The sequence below is a fragment of the Dendropsophus ebraccatus genome, chromosome 4 (genome assembly GCF_027789765.1).
Source record: "Dendropsophus ebraccatus isolate aDenEbr1 chromosome 4, aDenEbr1.pat, whole genome shotgun sequence".
NCBI lineage: Eukaryota > Metazoa > Chordata > Amphibia > Anura > Hylidae > Dendropsophus > Dendropsophus ebraccatus.
In genome coordinates this window covers 26,951,889-26,967,352 of record NC_091457.1, presented here as the reverse complement: position 1 = coordinate 26,967,352, position 15,464 = coordinate 26,951,889, and the positions used below count along the sequence as shown (strand labels likewise).

The following is a 15,464-nucleotide window of genomic DNA, read 5'->3' as shown; positions in this document are numbered from 1 at the left end:
AGGTGAAAAAAACATATGAACACATATTGGCTGGCCAATCACAAATTTTACATTTAATTTTACATTTATTTAAAGTGACACTGTCACCCCTTTTTGCATTATGACTTCTCTACACAGTTGTAATGGGTAAATTTAGCGGTTTTCGTACCTTATATTATATCATATGTCATGGTGCTTGTAAAAAGTGATCTTTTATCAACTGCAGATTGTGCTAAGTGAGCGGGATTTCACGGCATTAGCGCCAATTAGCCCCACCCACTGTGCCACTGTTGGTCCTGCCCCTCTAGGAGGTCATAGGCACATAAACTTCACCCCTCACCGACTATTCAAACAGGTGATATTTAGACGTACATACGATAGACGTATGATATAAAATAAGGTATGAAAACTGCTAAATTTACACATTGTGTAGAGAAGTCAGATTGCAAAAAGGGGGTGACAGTGTCAGTTTAAAGACAATGGTTCAGTCCCAGTAACCTTTCAAGGAATAGGATATTTTTAAAACTTTTAAAATTCGAAGGCTTTGCGAAAGCAGCCTTGTGGAAGCTGTAAATGGATTTCTTTGGTTCCATAATATAAACTAAGGCAATTTTTCTGGATCTACTGTAACAGTATGTCACGTAAAACGTTCAACAAACACATTTTTTTATTGGATGCCTCTTTATGGACTAGTGCAGCCTGTTGAGCTATTCCATACAGGAAATAATTAGAGACTCCATCATATGCCACCCTAGGGGAGGCCAGTATGACAGCCTTCTGACCTCTAATGGGCAGCCTATGGATGCATTTACTATATACATTGGTTGCCTTCCCAGTGCATAAGGTAAAAGTACATACTTTAAGAATATAGAAACAATTCCTGGTGAGAGAAAAAGGTCAGTGAATTGCTATTGCGTTTTGTTGTCAGTGCAGCACTCACCATAGCCTCATAACAGGCGTGGTGGAGACTGGACGAAGAGGCTTTTCGTGAAACGATTCCACGGTTAGAGATTTATGATACTTTACAAAAGCATGTGAAACGTCTGGACACGCTTTTTCTATTCCTGCCTTTTTTTTCCTTTTTATATTGAAGTCATGGAAACAATGAAGGCACACGGCATCAACAGAAAATATTGTTAAACCAGAATAGGTTTTATATTTTACATTCTTTAAAGCAAATGTACCACTTCCCTTACCAATAACATTTCTTCATACTACTTGGTCGGCCCCGGCATGTAGATACCGGTGGCGCAATCCATTTTTCTAACCGCCGCCTGGTTCCCACCATCTGTGACAGTTATTCAATCTGCAATTCGGCCCGCTTTATGCACTGGAGGCAGGCCCAATGCCCCAAGTGCACCTATATCCCCTCCCCCTCCTTCAGAATCAAGTCTGGCCGCGCCAAGGAGGGGATATCAGTAAACTGGGGCGCTGGGTCCATCTCCAGTGTATAAAGTGGGTCGAATTGCAGTTTGAGAAACTGGTACAGATGGGGGAATCAGGCAGCGGTTTTAAAGATGCGTGTGTCACTGTAATCTATGTTTTGGTGCAGACGAGGTAGTATACTTTTTTTTTTCAATACGCGAAGTGGTACATTCGTTTTAACCCAACTAGCCCCCTTTTGCTTTGAAGATAGCTTTGCACAATCTTGGCATTCTCTAAATCAGTTTCATGAAGTAGTCACCTGGAATGGTTTTCAATGAACAGGTATAGCATGTCAAGTGGTAGTTTGTGGAATTTCTTGCCTTGATAATGTGCTTGAGACCATCAGTTGGGTTTTACAGAAGTAGGATTGGTACGCAGATCCATACAGTGTTTAGCCATACTGTTCGAATCCAAGTCATGGCAATAAACAATCAACTAAGAGCCTTACTTAAAGACATAATGATCAGTCAATACGGAAACTTTCCAGGTATCCTCAAGTGCAGGAATGAAAACCTTTAAACAATATAATGAAACTGACTCTCATGAGGATGGAAGAATAACGGGGACATTTATCAAGACTGGCATACTCGAAGGTGTCGATTTTTGCATGGTTTATGCCCATTTCCAGGCATAAACCTTAATATATTAGGTCTGGTAGGAGACAACGCCTCCACTCTTTCCCAGCCCCCTCCACCGCCTATCTATTAGGCGAGTAGGGGTTACGGCTGGCATACGCCAGGAAGAAGGCAAGAATCTATGCCTTCCCCCTGGCATACACCAGTGGTATAACCTTAATAAATATCCCTCTAAGATTCATCCCTGCTGTGGAGAATAAGTTCAGTAGAGTTACAAGACAAGAGAAATAGTGTTGAGCGGAAAAGGCCGAACTGTCAGCCTCTCTGATCAACACTACTCAGAAATATCAAATTACTAGCACTTCAGGTTAAAGTCCACATAAATTCTTTACACAAAAGAACAACAAAAAAGATGACAATTGTTTGCCCCCCCCCCCCCCCCCGCAAAAAAAAAAAAAAAAAGTGAAATTAAGCCAGTAGAAATTTGGTCTTACTATCCAAAATTTGAGATTCAACCACTATATATTTTTCAGACACAGAAAAGGTGATTGGATAGTTTCCCATGTGGTTCCGATCATGAAACATGGAGGAGAAGATGAAATAGAGTATGGGAGCTTTGCTGGTGACGCTGTTGGTGACTTCTTCAAAATTTAACCCCACCTAGTTTGGGCTTAGTGGAGCCATTTTTGTTTTTATTTCAAAGGACAATGCGTGCAAAGAAAAATTCAGCCTATGTAAGAGCTATTTGACCAAGAAAGTAAGCGATAAAGTGCTACATCAGTTAACATGGCCATTACAATCACCAATCCAAAACCCATCTTAGAAGAGACTCTTAAATGAGGCTCCACATGTTCTTTTTTGCATATTCATATATCCCAGAGAGCAATGCACCTAGGATTTCACTGTAATGAGTGCTGTAGCCGGCAGTGTTATCTTTGGCTGGTCTCCCTGAGATCAGTGATGTGTTTCCTATCTTAGGGTGGGTTCACACTACGGAATCTGTGCAGACAAGTTCTGGCGGATTCTGTTGCTTGAACTCGCTCGCGGCGGTGCACCTCTCCGCTGGCTCCATAGACACCATTCTATGGCCGGGCCAATCTTGTTGCCCACCAAAAGAATTGACAAGTCAATTCTTTCGGCCGGACGGCGGTATCAGCCCGGCCATAGAATGGTGTCTATGGAGCCGGCGGAGAAGCGTGCTGCCGCGAGTGGGTACAAGCGCCGGAGTCCACCTGAACTTTTCCGCGCAGATTCCGTAGTGTGAACCTACCCTTAGAAGGAAAAACAGCCAAAAGGTGCTCAGCACCTCTGGGTCTGCTAGAAAACCATTCCAAGTGACTACCTAACAAAATTGACTGAGAGAACGCTGAATGCAAAGTTATCAAAACCATCATGTTGCAGAATCTAAAACATATCGATTTGTATACTTTTTTGTTTGCTACCTTATTCCATGTGTGTTCCTTCACCGTTTTCATGACTTTCATGTCGTGAAACTTGTGACTGGTTCTGGACTCTGTTAAACACCTGAGAATGTATGATTTACTGTTCTAATCCCTATTCTCAGAAGACATTCACTACCTTTTCATCACCTTTAAATGCTCATCTAAAAAAATTTAATTTTTTTTTTTTTTTGGTTGGATGGTTGCAGAACACTCGGTGCATTCATCCACTTAAGCTAAATTTAACAGGGGACGATCTTCTTCTGCCAATGGCAATGTAAACTTTCACATCCTCACAAGTACTGACATCTTGGCACCCACACCCCCTTACTTGCTCTGAGGCAAAAATGTTTGTATTTTTCTGTACTTCTCAGAAAGGCAGGTTCCTCTTATCCTGCCAGAAAATCCACAAAATGATCTTTCATTGTTAATATGTAAAGCTAATTCGCTATCTAGATGGCAGAATTCACATTTATTTTTATTTATTATGAAAATAGTAAAAAAAAGATAAAAAAATGACTTGTCCTATGATTCATCGCCCTATCCCAACTGCTTATTACATAGCACTGTATTTCAAGTTAATAAGGCAATTATTGCAGCATTTACATAAACACTTAGGGGGTGATTCATTAAGGAGTGAAGCAATGAGTGTGATTCAATCCCGCACTTCAACTATACACCGGATCCAGCTCTCTTACTATATTGGCCACAAATGCACCACTTGTAGAATAAAAGGAGAACTTCATTTATTGTAGAACTAAGCCAATCGGGCCTTTTGTTATTAATACGGCACTTATTGGTGGAAGACATCATGAACAGAGATGAGCGAACCGGTTTCGGGTTCGAGTCCATCTAAACCTGAACGATCGGCATTTGATTAGCTGGGGCTGCTGAACTTGGATAAAGCCCTAAGGTTGTCTGGAAAACATGGATACAGCCAATGACTATATCCATGTTTTCCACATAGACTTATGGCTATATGCAACTTCAGCAGCCACCGCTAATCAAATGCCGAAAGTTCGGGTTCGGATGCTTGAGGTTTGCTCATCTCTAATCATGAATGAGACTGGTGGAAAGCTGGATAAAGTTAGTGGTTTAACTGGATCTCATTGCATTGGTTGGCAATACGTAAATGTGAGACGGTATCTGGCATTGGTTTATTTATCCTGCGTTACACTCATGTATGTTCAACCAATCCAAGGTTTATGTTTACGGAGAAGTCTGAACAAAGCAGGAGTATAGTTGTGTATGTTTCTGGATCTCATAAAGGGATTATCCATAGAGATGAGCGCAACTTTAGCCATAGGCTGTATCCATGTTTGCACAGACTTCATAGGGCTGCATACAACTTCTTTAGCCACAATATTCAAATGCCGAACAATAGGAATCGTTTCCTTCCTCTCTAGTTTTCCATGATTAGAAAAACATGTCTGCTTTCTTCCAAAAACAGGGCCACACCTGCTCTCAGGCTCTGTGTGGTATTACAATTTGATGCCACTCACTTCTAAGGAACAAAGCTGGAAAACCACACCCAAGTGAAGACAAGAAAGCTGGCTCACACTCACTTAAAATCTTGGAAAAACGCCACAGTGTGTTTTTTTTTTTTTTGCAAAAACTCCAGATGTTAGCTGGAGGTTAATGGAAGTTTATGATCTGCCTTACACATATGGAGGGAGATTTATTAAACATGGTGTAAAGTAGAACTAGCTCAGTTGCCCCTAGCAACCAATCAGATTCCACCTTTCATTTTCCAAAGAATCTGTGAGGAATGAAAGGTGGAATCTGATTGGTTGCTAGAGTCACTGAGCTACTTCTACTTTCCACCAGTTTGATAAATCTCCCCCATGGTGTTTTTTTTTAATGTGGCACCTTTCCCCTTTTTTTTCTGGCATTTTGAGGATCTTTTTCCAAATGCAGCATGCTAAGAATGTGTTTTCTTTTTCTACCATAGACTTCTATGGAATTGTTCTGGTTGTCTCAAAAATGCCATTGCTGTGAGTATGGGGTTTTTGTCACCTTTTGTGGTCCTGCAACTAGGTCATGTAATGGCAAAGGACAAAAAAGTTAAGCACACAAAAACGCCTAAACGACAAAAAGGATTATTCACACAAAGTTAAAAATGCCGGGAAAAAATGCCACAAAAATCACAAATGCTTGGAAAAATGCAGTGGCAGTTTTTCTCTTCTTTTTTTTTTTTGGAGGCCTGAAAAACACCACACAAAAAGGATGTGTAAAACACCCGTCACCCGTTACATTTTTTACTTTATGCTGGATTAAACGAAAATCTAACGTTACCTCTCCATCCACATCTTCTCCCCACTCCTGGATGAACTTGAGAGACATGTGTCTTTTCAACCACACTAAAAACCACCATATACATTACAAAAAAGTTGTCTGATTTTTGCCAATCATCTACCTAATGTGTATGAGGGCCTCCTGGTATTTGCTTGACAGAAAGTATATGAAAGCCTCCTGACAGATGATTTCAAGGAAGAGAAGGATCAGGCATGTTATACATTAACTGTCTGATCCTTTATACAAAGGTCAGGTTAGATAGTGGTCATCTTTAAAGGGTACCTGGCAGAGCCCGGCCGACCCCCCTTTAGAGACTCTTATACTTACTCCGTGCACAAAGTCCCACTCCTGGTGCCGCTCCCATTGCCGAGAAGCCGTCGGAAGCCCAGCGCGTGTTCATCAGAGATGAGTCTGACGCTTATAGAGAATGAATGGAGCCGTCATTCTCTATGAGACTGGACTTATCTCTGATGTGCACATGTCGGGCTTCCGATGGTGATATCTCTGCAATGGGAGCAGCTCCAGGAGCGGGACTTCGTGCACGGGGTAAGTATGAAAGTCTCTAGTGGGGGGTCGGCCGGTCTCTGCCCATGCCACGTTGGGTGACGGGTTCTCTTTAAAAGTATTTGGCTGACAACTTTATCTATAAAATAGCAGTAAAATACTGTAATAGTATAAATATACAAGGCATTGATAGTATCAAAATAAAAAAATAAAAAAAAAAGTTTTCTTACTATGTGAAGCTGCAAGTAGTCTCCCAAACCAGAAGCACTGTCCACTCGAAGTAAGACTGCATCCTTCTGTTGTGTGGTGAAGCCAACTGCAAGCCGATCAGCTCTTGTACTTGGCCGATCATTTGGCGGCCAGGTGTATGTGATGAGCGCTCCCCCTTTTCCAAATATATATGTGGTTCCAGCTAAAAGAGAAGAGGATAGAAGCTGAGAGTACATCCATTACCGAGCCGAGAAGAAACGAGCTTTTGCATGAATTATCATCCTGTTAAAAATAATACAACGTGCAATTCCAAGCTAATAAATTCATAAAACAGAAACCATACGTCGGCTTCACAGTGTTTAGCAATTACATTGTGTAATATCCTGCATTAACCTTCTCAGAGATAAGAACTAGAAGCTTCATCTGTAATGTGTGTGAACTTAGAGCTAGGGATGATAACAATAAAAATATAAAAGGTGAAAGCAAACAGTCTAAAAGGTAAGAAGAATAACATAACACATATTTAAAATTTACAAATATGAAACACGGGTTTAATAAGAATGTTTAAAACCATAAAAGATTCAAAAGTGATTAAAAAAGCAGTGGTCCAAAACGAGTGGTTCAGAAGTGACATGACCCCCTAGCTATGTGGCTAGCCTTGACCCCTAGCTATTTGGCTAGCCATAGACCATACAGTACATACTATCTCTAATTTGACACCGATACTGGCAATGTATCCATTCTAACTCTTGATTGGTGCCAATCTGAATGATACACTAGTCTCATATTTCTTAAAGCCCTGTTACACAAAGCAATTATGGGCCATATTTGGCCGATTGTCGGCCATTACAGCTGATAATCGCTTTGTGTAATAAAAGGCAACAATCAGCCGACATGCATGATGTCGGCTGATCGTTGTCTTTTAACGTCTTTCAACATGTTGAAAGACGAAAGACAAAGATGGCAACGATCTGCTGCTGTAGCTCTCCGTGCCCCCCCCCCCCCCCCCGCCCCAGGGTCTTTGGTCACATAGTAACTATGTAAGAAATGTGAGACTATTATATCATTCTAATTGGCACCGATCAAAGGTTAGCATAGGTATGTTGCCAATATGGGAGCCACATTTCGGCAAAAGGCCATTTTTTAAGTATTTTTTTCTCCACCTTTTTGGAGTTAAACGCATTGTACAAAAGTTTGAAGACCTCTGATCGCTGAAGTAAAGGATCGTTTTCTCGATCTATAAAGGAGCTATAAAGCGCCCATTCTTATAAACCTATAGACACCAGATCCAAGGTCCGGAATTTTTATACACTAAGAAATAAGGTATCAGCACTGCATGAAGTTTACTCAAATCACCGTACCAAGTTAGATAATGTGTTTCTGCCAAAAGGATGTGACCTTAAATAAGAGCCTTCATGGCCACTGAGGCGCATAGTAGGCAGGACGCTAGCCATTTATAACGGTATACGAGGTTTCCCTTCTTGAGTAAACTTATCAGTCATTCCTTACACCGCATTCATCTAAAACCGGGAATCACATTGCCTTTGTATAAACTTCATGAACGCATGCTGTTCCAATACGAACATTATACTATTACCCACTCAACATAAATGCCTTCAAAAAAAGTGACATAACAATACAGGGTTGCCTTTTATGCTTCTAATTTGTAAGATTTTTTTTTTTTTTTTTTAACAAAGGTTGATCTTAAAAGCTGAATCAGTGGAACAATTATAAGGAGCATTCATGAGTCATAACGGGAGAGAAACGATTACGTTTCCCCAATCAGGATTTCCTGAGGTGGCCTCTATAAAGTAGAACAAATTAGGTCACAATTGGCCAATAATGAACGACGCACTGGGGTGACAATAGAACAAGCCTCGAGTTCTGTTTTACGCTGTTCCTGTGTTTTTTTTTTTTTATAGAACAGCGGTTATCTCTGTTAGTGACAAGTATAGCGTATTTCTTTACACTACATCAATGCGCCTTGAGGAATAATTCCGGGAACATTTAAGAGACGCTTTTACGCCATGCAGAGTGTTTGGAGGCATCTAGCTTACGAAGGAGTAAAAAGGTAGAAAAGTCAACACACAACCTCTATCGGGAAGGAAGCCCGTGTCAGGACGCCCTATAATTTTCCGCAGAGGGTTAGTCCAGGTAATCCAGGTAGTCCAGTCTCTTTTGTTTGCAGATAACAAAGACTGGTATAGTGCCATGAACCAGTACCAGGTATGGTTCCAATTTTTGCATTCTCTTCAATGTCCACCCCGGTAGAGATACATCGGGATTATTTCTAATGTATTTAGCCAAGAACCTACAAAGCTCAATTAAATTATATCTCTATTCATTGTGGAACATCCTGTGAGCTACAACTACCACTTTGCCTGAATACGCTTGCTGTGCATCTACACGCTGATACAGGACTTCGTGACACTCTATTCGCTTAATTCATCTAAATCCTTAATCCTACTAAAATGGAAGTCTTAGCAACCACCAGCAGAGACTAAATCAGGAAATAAAGCATCATCTGACAAACATTCCTTCTGCCGCAAATCTAATTACCAACTCTCCAGCGACGACTTCTCTTCCTCCTGACATGAATATCAGCTATCGGGAGAAGGAAGATTCTAATATCTAGATATAAATATTTATGTTCTATACCGAAATAGTCACAGTTTACTGCGTTTGGTACATTGGGGTTTCCACCATCATGGAGTCTCTAACTTAATTTCCCTGGTCCGGGCTTGTGATAGAGTTGAAGTAATTTATATACATAATATATATGTTTATAACTAGAGATGAGTGAATGGATATGGCACGAATTGGATCTGTTGAGAATTTTCCAAAAATTCTGTGAATCTGACATTTTTAGTAAAATCTCTCAAAATATTGTCTGCTGCTACTACTAGCCATACATAGCGGTACATGTCCTGCCTTATCCATGTTTTATACTCTATTACGACTACTACTATTACTACTACCCCTACACAACCGCATATCTGCTGCCTTATCTGAGTTCTATGCTATACTACAACTACTACTTCTTCCCTACACCTCCATCATGTTTTATACTGTACTGCTGCTACTACTACTACTACTACTACCCTATACAGCCGCACATTCTGCCTTGTCCATCGTGCTCCATATTGTACTACTACTATTACTACTATCCCTATTCAATGCACATCTCCTGCCTTATCCATCATGCTCCATACTGTACTTCTACGGTACTAGTAGCCCTACACAGCCGCACATCTCCTGCCCTGTCCATTATGTTCCATACTGTACTACTACTATCCCACACACTGAACATCTCCTGCCTTGTCCATTATGTTCCATACTGTACTACTACTACTACTACCACCCCTACACCCCTGTTTTCATGTGTGGTGGATTCTTTCCAATCTGGAAGGCATTGGAGGTTTTCTATAAGGATTTACTACGGCTCTGGACAGTTCCTGACACGGAAAGAGGTGGAAGCAGAGACCAATGTTTCAGACTGGAAAGAATACACCACTTCCTGCAGGACATACAGCAGCTGATAAGTACTGGAAGGCTTAAGATTTTTTTTTTTTACAAAAGTAAATTACAAATCTCTTTTTTTTCCCCACTGGAGTACCCCTTTAAGCATATTGTTTAGTGCTATCTAAATAATTATTATTAAATGTGAAGAAAATCACACCTGTAAAAGAGGTATAAAAAGCTGACTCTTTTCTATCTATAACTGCGTTCTATTAAAGCCTCTGGAAGCACACACACTGTGTTAGAAAACAGCTGAAATTTAATTATTTTTTTTTTTGTGTGTCCACTGACGGCATTTTTAGATTTAAAACAGCTACTTTTTCACCTATTTTACTAACACTTTGCACATTTTCACTTTACAGTATGTGAACCCAGCCTTAAAGGGGTCGTTCACCAATTTTCTTTTCTTTCAATTCATCTGGTGCCAGAAAGTGCCTGAGATTTGTATTTTACTTCTATAAAAAAAAAAAAAATCTCATGTCTTCCAGTACTTATCAGCTGCTGTATGTCCTGCAGGAAGTAACATATTCTATACAGTGTGACACAGGGCTCTCTGCTGTCAGGAACTGTCCAAAGCAGTACCAAATCCCCATTGAAGACCTGTCCTGCTTTTCAGACTGGAAAGAAAACACCACTTCCTGCGGACAATATAACAAAAACATCCGCTGTATATAATGCTTCTTTCAAGTATTTATTTGTTACAAGACACTGCACGCGTTCCGACCTCCATGGTCTTTCTCAACAGCATAAATCACAATGGTCAAGGTCATACATTTAAACAGAATCATATGTCCCACTTCCGGAAGCTGATAAGTACTGGAAGATTTAAGATTCTTTTAATAGAAGTAATTTACAAATCTATATAACTTTCTGACACCAGCTTATTTAAAAGATTTTTTTTTTGGGTGAACTACTCCTTTAAAGCCTATTCCCGTCCAGCCATTGCAGTAGAGCAGGTAAGGCACCGCCAGTGCTTTCCGATGGAACGCTAGTATTTTCTTGCGTAATTCGTCTTCCTCCCTTATACCATGCTTATTTATCCCATTAATTTGCTGCTATTGACACATAGTGAGTAAAACAAGATATTTCTCCAGTCCTACCTTGCTAACATTGCACAGAAATTAGCCTGGGAGGCAGAGTCAGAGGTTTACTGCAATCAATTTTGCCCAGAGACGGAGCAGCACACCGGGATGGGGTCCACACTTTGCTAATAGTATTGATTCCTGTTAAGCAACAACAAACAAATCTCAGCTTCCTGCCCCCTCCTCCGTTCCCCCGGCTGGCTGAGACCGTCACGTTCACACGCTGCCCCTAGCACATCGGATTTGCCTCCACCTCCACATCCTCTGCTCCATCCAGCTGCGGGAACACTGTCAGCAGATGTTCCAAAGCCCAATGGATATCACAGGCGAGTGGGTGAATACCAATTAACCTCATATTCCCCGCAAAGCTGAAAGCGCTAAGCGACGTTATGACGTGCTACAATACATGAGGAGAGGAATCTGCAGCCAGGCGGATATTATCATTCCGCCATCATCCCCCACCATGTCCTGCAGTCCCGTTTCTGCAGACATCGGAATAAGGCATTGTGTTAACATGCGGCTCCCGGCTTCGGTTTGTTTACAATAATTAAGAGATTGGTTTTTACGGCTTCTTTCTGTAGTGTCTTAATAAGGGAGCTGACAAGGTTAGATGAATGCCTTCCATGTTTATCACCTAAACAGCAGTATGAGCTTGAAGAGCTCATTTTACCAAAACTAAGACTATCAGGCTGGGGCAGATTAATGGAAGGCAAGAATGCAGCCATAGATCAATAACCACAGTTGCTATAGTAATGCCATTTATGTTCTATCTACAGCCTAGCACTGTAGTCGTACCCATTGCTGATTTATAATACGGCAAGTCCATTGGAAAAACATTTCTCTTTCAAGCTCCTAAGTTGGTATTCATCTACACAAAGGCTGCAGAATTGTTACTTCTTCTTCTTCTTCTTCCCCGTTTCTGGATAATAGTTTTCGCTAACCTCCCCTACCTAATAGAATTCTCCCCAGTTAATTAGTGGCCCCCGCGGTGCGCGCCGTGATGGAGGGGAAGAGAGGGAAGAGGAGCTCGCCTTTAATTAAAAAATGATAACAAGCTCTGGTTTTGCATGCGGGAAAGGGGGAGGAGGTGGGAGGAGAGAATGAGAGGGAGAAAATGCAAAAAAAAAAAAAAAAACACAACATAGCAAAAAAGGCACAAAATCCAGATAGAAAAGAGAAACACAGGAAAACAGCGAGACGAGAAAGGCGGGAGGATGGATAATAACCTCTAAGAATGAAAAAGTGCGAGACAGTAGAATAAAAGGTGCATGGGGAGCGGGGGAGGAGGTTAAGTAGGGAGCGTTATATTGGATAATGACCTCTGAGTTGTAATGAAGTGTTAAGAGATTTAAAGAAAAGAAAAGTACCGTATTTTCCCGCATATAAGACGACCCCCAACTTTTCCAGTTAAAATATAGAGTTTGGCATATACTCGCCGTCAGGGGCATAGCTAGTTATTCATGGGGACCCATAGCAAAAAATTTTAAGGGGCTCCCCTCCCCTACATACAACACAAAGCACTGCGTGTATATATATATATATATATTTATATATATATTTATGTTTACTACTGGTGCACTGATAACCCCTGACCTCTGCACGGAGATCTGCACATTTTCCTACTTGAGTGGCAGCTGGAGAACAGAAGTCAGAGGTTATCAGAGCAGTGAAGCAAAGATCTCTGTCTTCTGCTTGGTAACTTTTTTTTTTGTTTTGCAGCGTGTAAGTAAACATTGGGTCACACACTGCAGTACATAAGGGGTTAAGCAGAAGGACACAGCTTTTGCCTTCTCCCCCGGGCCCCCCTCCTGCACGGGCCCCATAGCAACTGCCTACCCTGCCTCTATGGTAGCTGCGCCACTGCTCAATGTTTAAGACTGCCCCTTTTCAAATGCACACCAAATAAAAATTTATAAAAAAACATCAGACATCAGCGAGATCTGAGAGGCAGAGAGGGAGGTACAGTAATACCGGTAGAATACAAGGGCGGGCCAGATGGGTTAAAGAGGTGTGTGTTTCTGGGCACAGCAACACTCTATTGTATCTCTTTTTTCCATATCCTGGACGCCTGCAGCTTGCTCGGCTCTTTATACATTCGCCGCATATGGCGGCAATGTGGCCACTTTTAAGCTCCCCCCACCCTATGTAGCGAACGCAGATTCTCCAGTCTGGTTCCGAAGTTTTTTAGCACCCAGCGTTTAAGACAACCCTTGACTTGTGAAAATTTTTTCCTGGGCTAAAAAGTAGTCTTATACGCAGGAAAATACAAAAAGACATTGGAAAAAACTTCTAAGGTGCGTCAGCCACACCCGAAAAAAAATAAATATAAAAAGCTGTTATGATTTGAAAATCACATTTTTATGCTTACTTTTTTTTTAATTATCTTTGTAAATCTTTTCTAATCTTCCATTTTACCATCAATATTTTAATTAGCAGTTTACAATTTGGCCACTAAGCCTAATTATAAGCTAACACTTTATCTTATTATCTCCTCCTTATCATCACATGCAGGATTATTATATAGGTAACACCAGTGAGGCAGAATCAGACACAATAAACTTTAGTCTAATGAACTTCAGTCCCTTTAGTCCATTGTCTCCTAAGTCCAGGTAGCTGCTCTAAAGCATATCTCTAAATCCTGTAATATAAATGTATGTTTTTTTTTTTTTTTTTTTATAAATTGTAGGTGGATTTTGAAACAACTTATATTTTTCTAATCTGTTACTATTGTCTTTTTGTTTTTCATTTACATTTTTACATTGTTATGGGGGCTGCCATTTTGCCTGAGCTGTTTTCAACAGCATTAAGTGACATACTTTACAGCAAGCCCTATGGACATAAATGATAATAGATAGAACCTGTCCCATTCAGATGAATGTGAAACATTACTGAGTGTACTCTGTGACCGCGAAGAGGTCATTCCCCAGGGAGCAGCTATTGTCTTATACTGGAGTTATCTATCTACTGGTGTCACCTGTCGCTGCAATGCTATACAGATCACTTTACAGCAGCCTCTTCTTTATCACCAAGATTTTAGGATTATTTTTTAATATAGAAAGCAAAAGACAAAAATAGAAAAAAAACAACAACCAAAATTCTTAAAAAATATGTTTAACATAAAATATGATATAAACAATAGGGGGGAGATTTATCAAACATGGTGTAAATTGAAACTGGCCCAGTTTCCCCTAGCAACCAATCAGATTCCACCTTTCATTTTCTAAAGAGTCTGTGAGGAATGAAAGGTGGAATCTGATTGGTTTCTAGGGGCAACTGGGCCAGTTTCACTTTACAACATGTTTGATAAATCTCCCCCAAGGTCTTTTTCTGATTATACATCCCCTTGAAGGGCACTTGTTCTTTTATTCTAATCTGTTTTTATATTCTGACTTAATTTTTTCTTTCACTTTTTGTACATTGTTATAGGGGCTGCCATATTGCCTGGACTGTTCTTAATAGCATTTAGTGACATGCTTTACATCAGGACTCTTGGACATAGATGACAATAGACAGAGCCTGTCCCCTTGAGATGACATTACATTACTGAGCATGCTCTGTGACCTTTGAAGAGGTCACTTCACAGGAAGCTGCTATTGTCACATGACGCTGTAATGCTGTACAGATCACTTTACAGCACCCTCCTCTCCTCACCACAGACGCAGCAGAAAGTCTCAGCTTTATTTTAGCCCCACTGGTGAGAATGAAAACTGCAAGATTTCCGAATTATTTTATAATACAGATATAAAAATGGAAAATTAGAAAAAATGCCACCAAAAATTCTTAAAAAATATGTTTAACATAAAACCATTATTTAAACAAGTCATCAACTGATGACACATTCCCTTTAACAACAGAAACTCAGTCAATATGGCCGCCCCATACTAATGTACAAAATTTAAGATAAATTACAATCACAAAATAGAAACAAAATAGATAAGTACATATCAGTAACTGGCTCTTATTGGTAAAACAAATCTAAGTGACACATTCCCTTTAAGTCTTTCACTGATCAACTTCACTGGACAGAATTGCACAAGTACATTGGGAGACACGAGGCATTAAGACAGGAAGGACTGACAAGGACAAAGACGGAGCAAAACACAGACAGGTAATGGGGGGGGGGAGGGGAGGTGGAAGGGAGGGAGTCGTCTACGCAGTTGGTGGAAGAACAGTTAATTTTTCCTATGTAATTCTACTGTAGTGTAGTTGCTTTAGCCAAGCTGGATTTAGGGAGGCCATTGTTGTCCTACTGCCCTGTGGACCAAAATGCTAATATCAGCAATACATAGGGGGGTTTTACTCTCTAAGGGTATATTCACATTGAGCAAATGGGGCTGCCTGGAAAACATGAATACAGCCATAGGCTTGAGTTGTGTTCATCTTTACCGCCTATCAGTTTAGATGGCCATACCTATAGGACTCCAGGCTGCCAGCTA

General features: G+C 40.6%; 1 protein-coding gene across 16 annotated transcripts in view; it reads right to left on the bottom strand.

Annotated features, from left to right (window-relative positions):
* The window catches only part of NRXN2 (neurexin 2), a 609,925-nt gene that overhangs the window by 116,472 nt on the left and 477,989 nt on the right, over window positions 1-15,464 (bottom strand). For all 16 annotated transcript variants that reach the window (XM_069965315.1, XM_069965314.1, XM_069965322.1 and 13 more), the window contains one exon: window positions 6,448-6,629. In XM_069965315.1, the coding sequence (XP_069821416.1) occupies window positions 6,448-6,629 (182 nt within the window). The remainder of the gene's footprint in view (window positions 1-6,447; window positions 6,630-15,464) is intronic.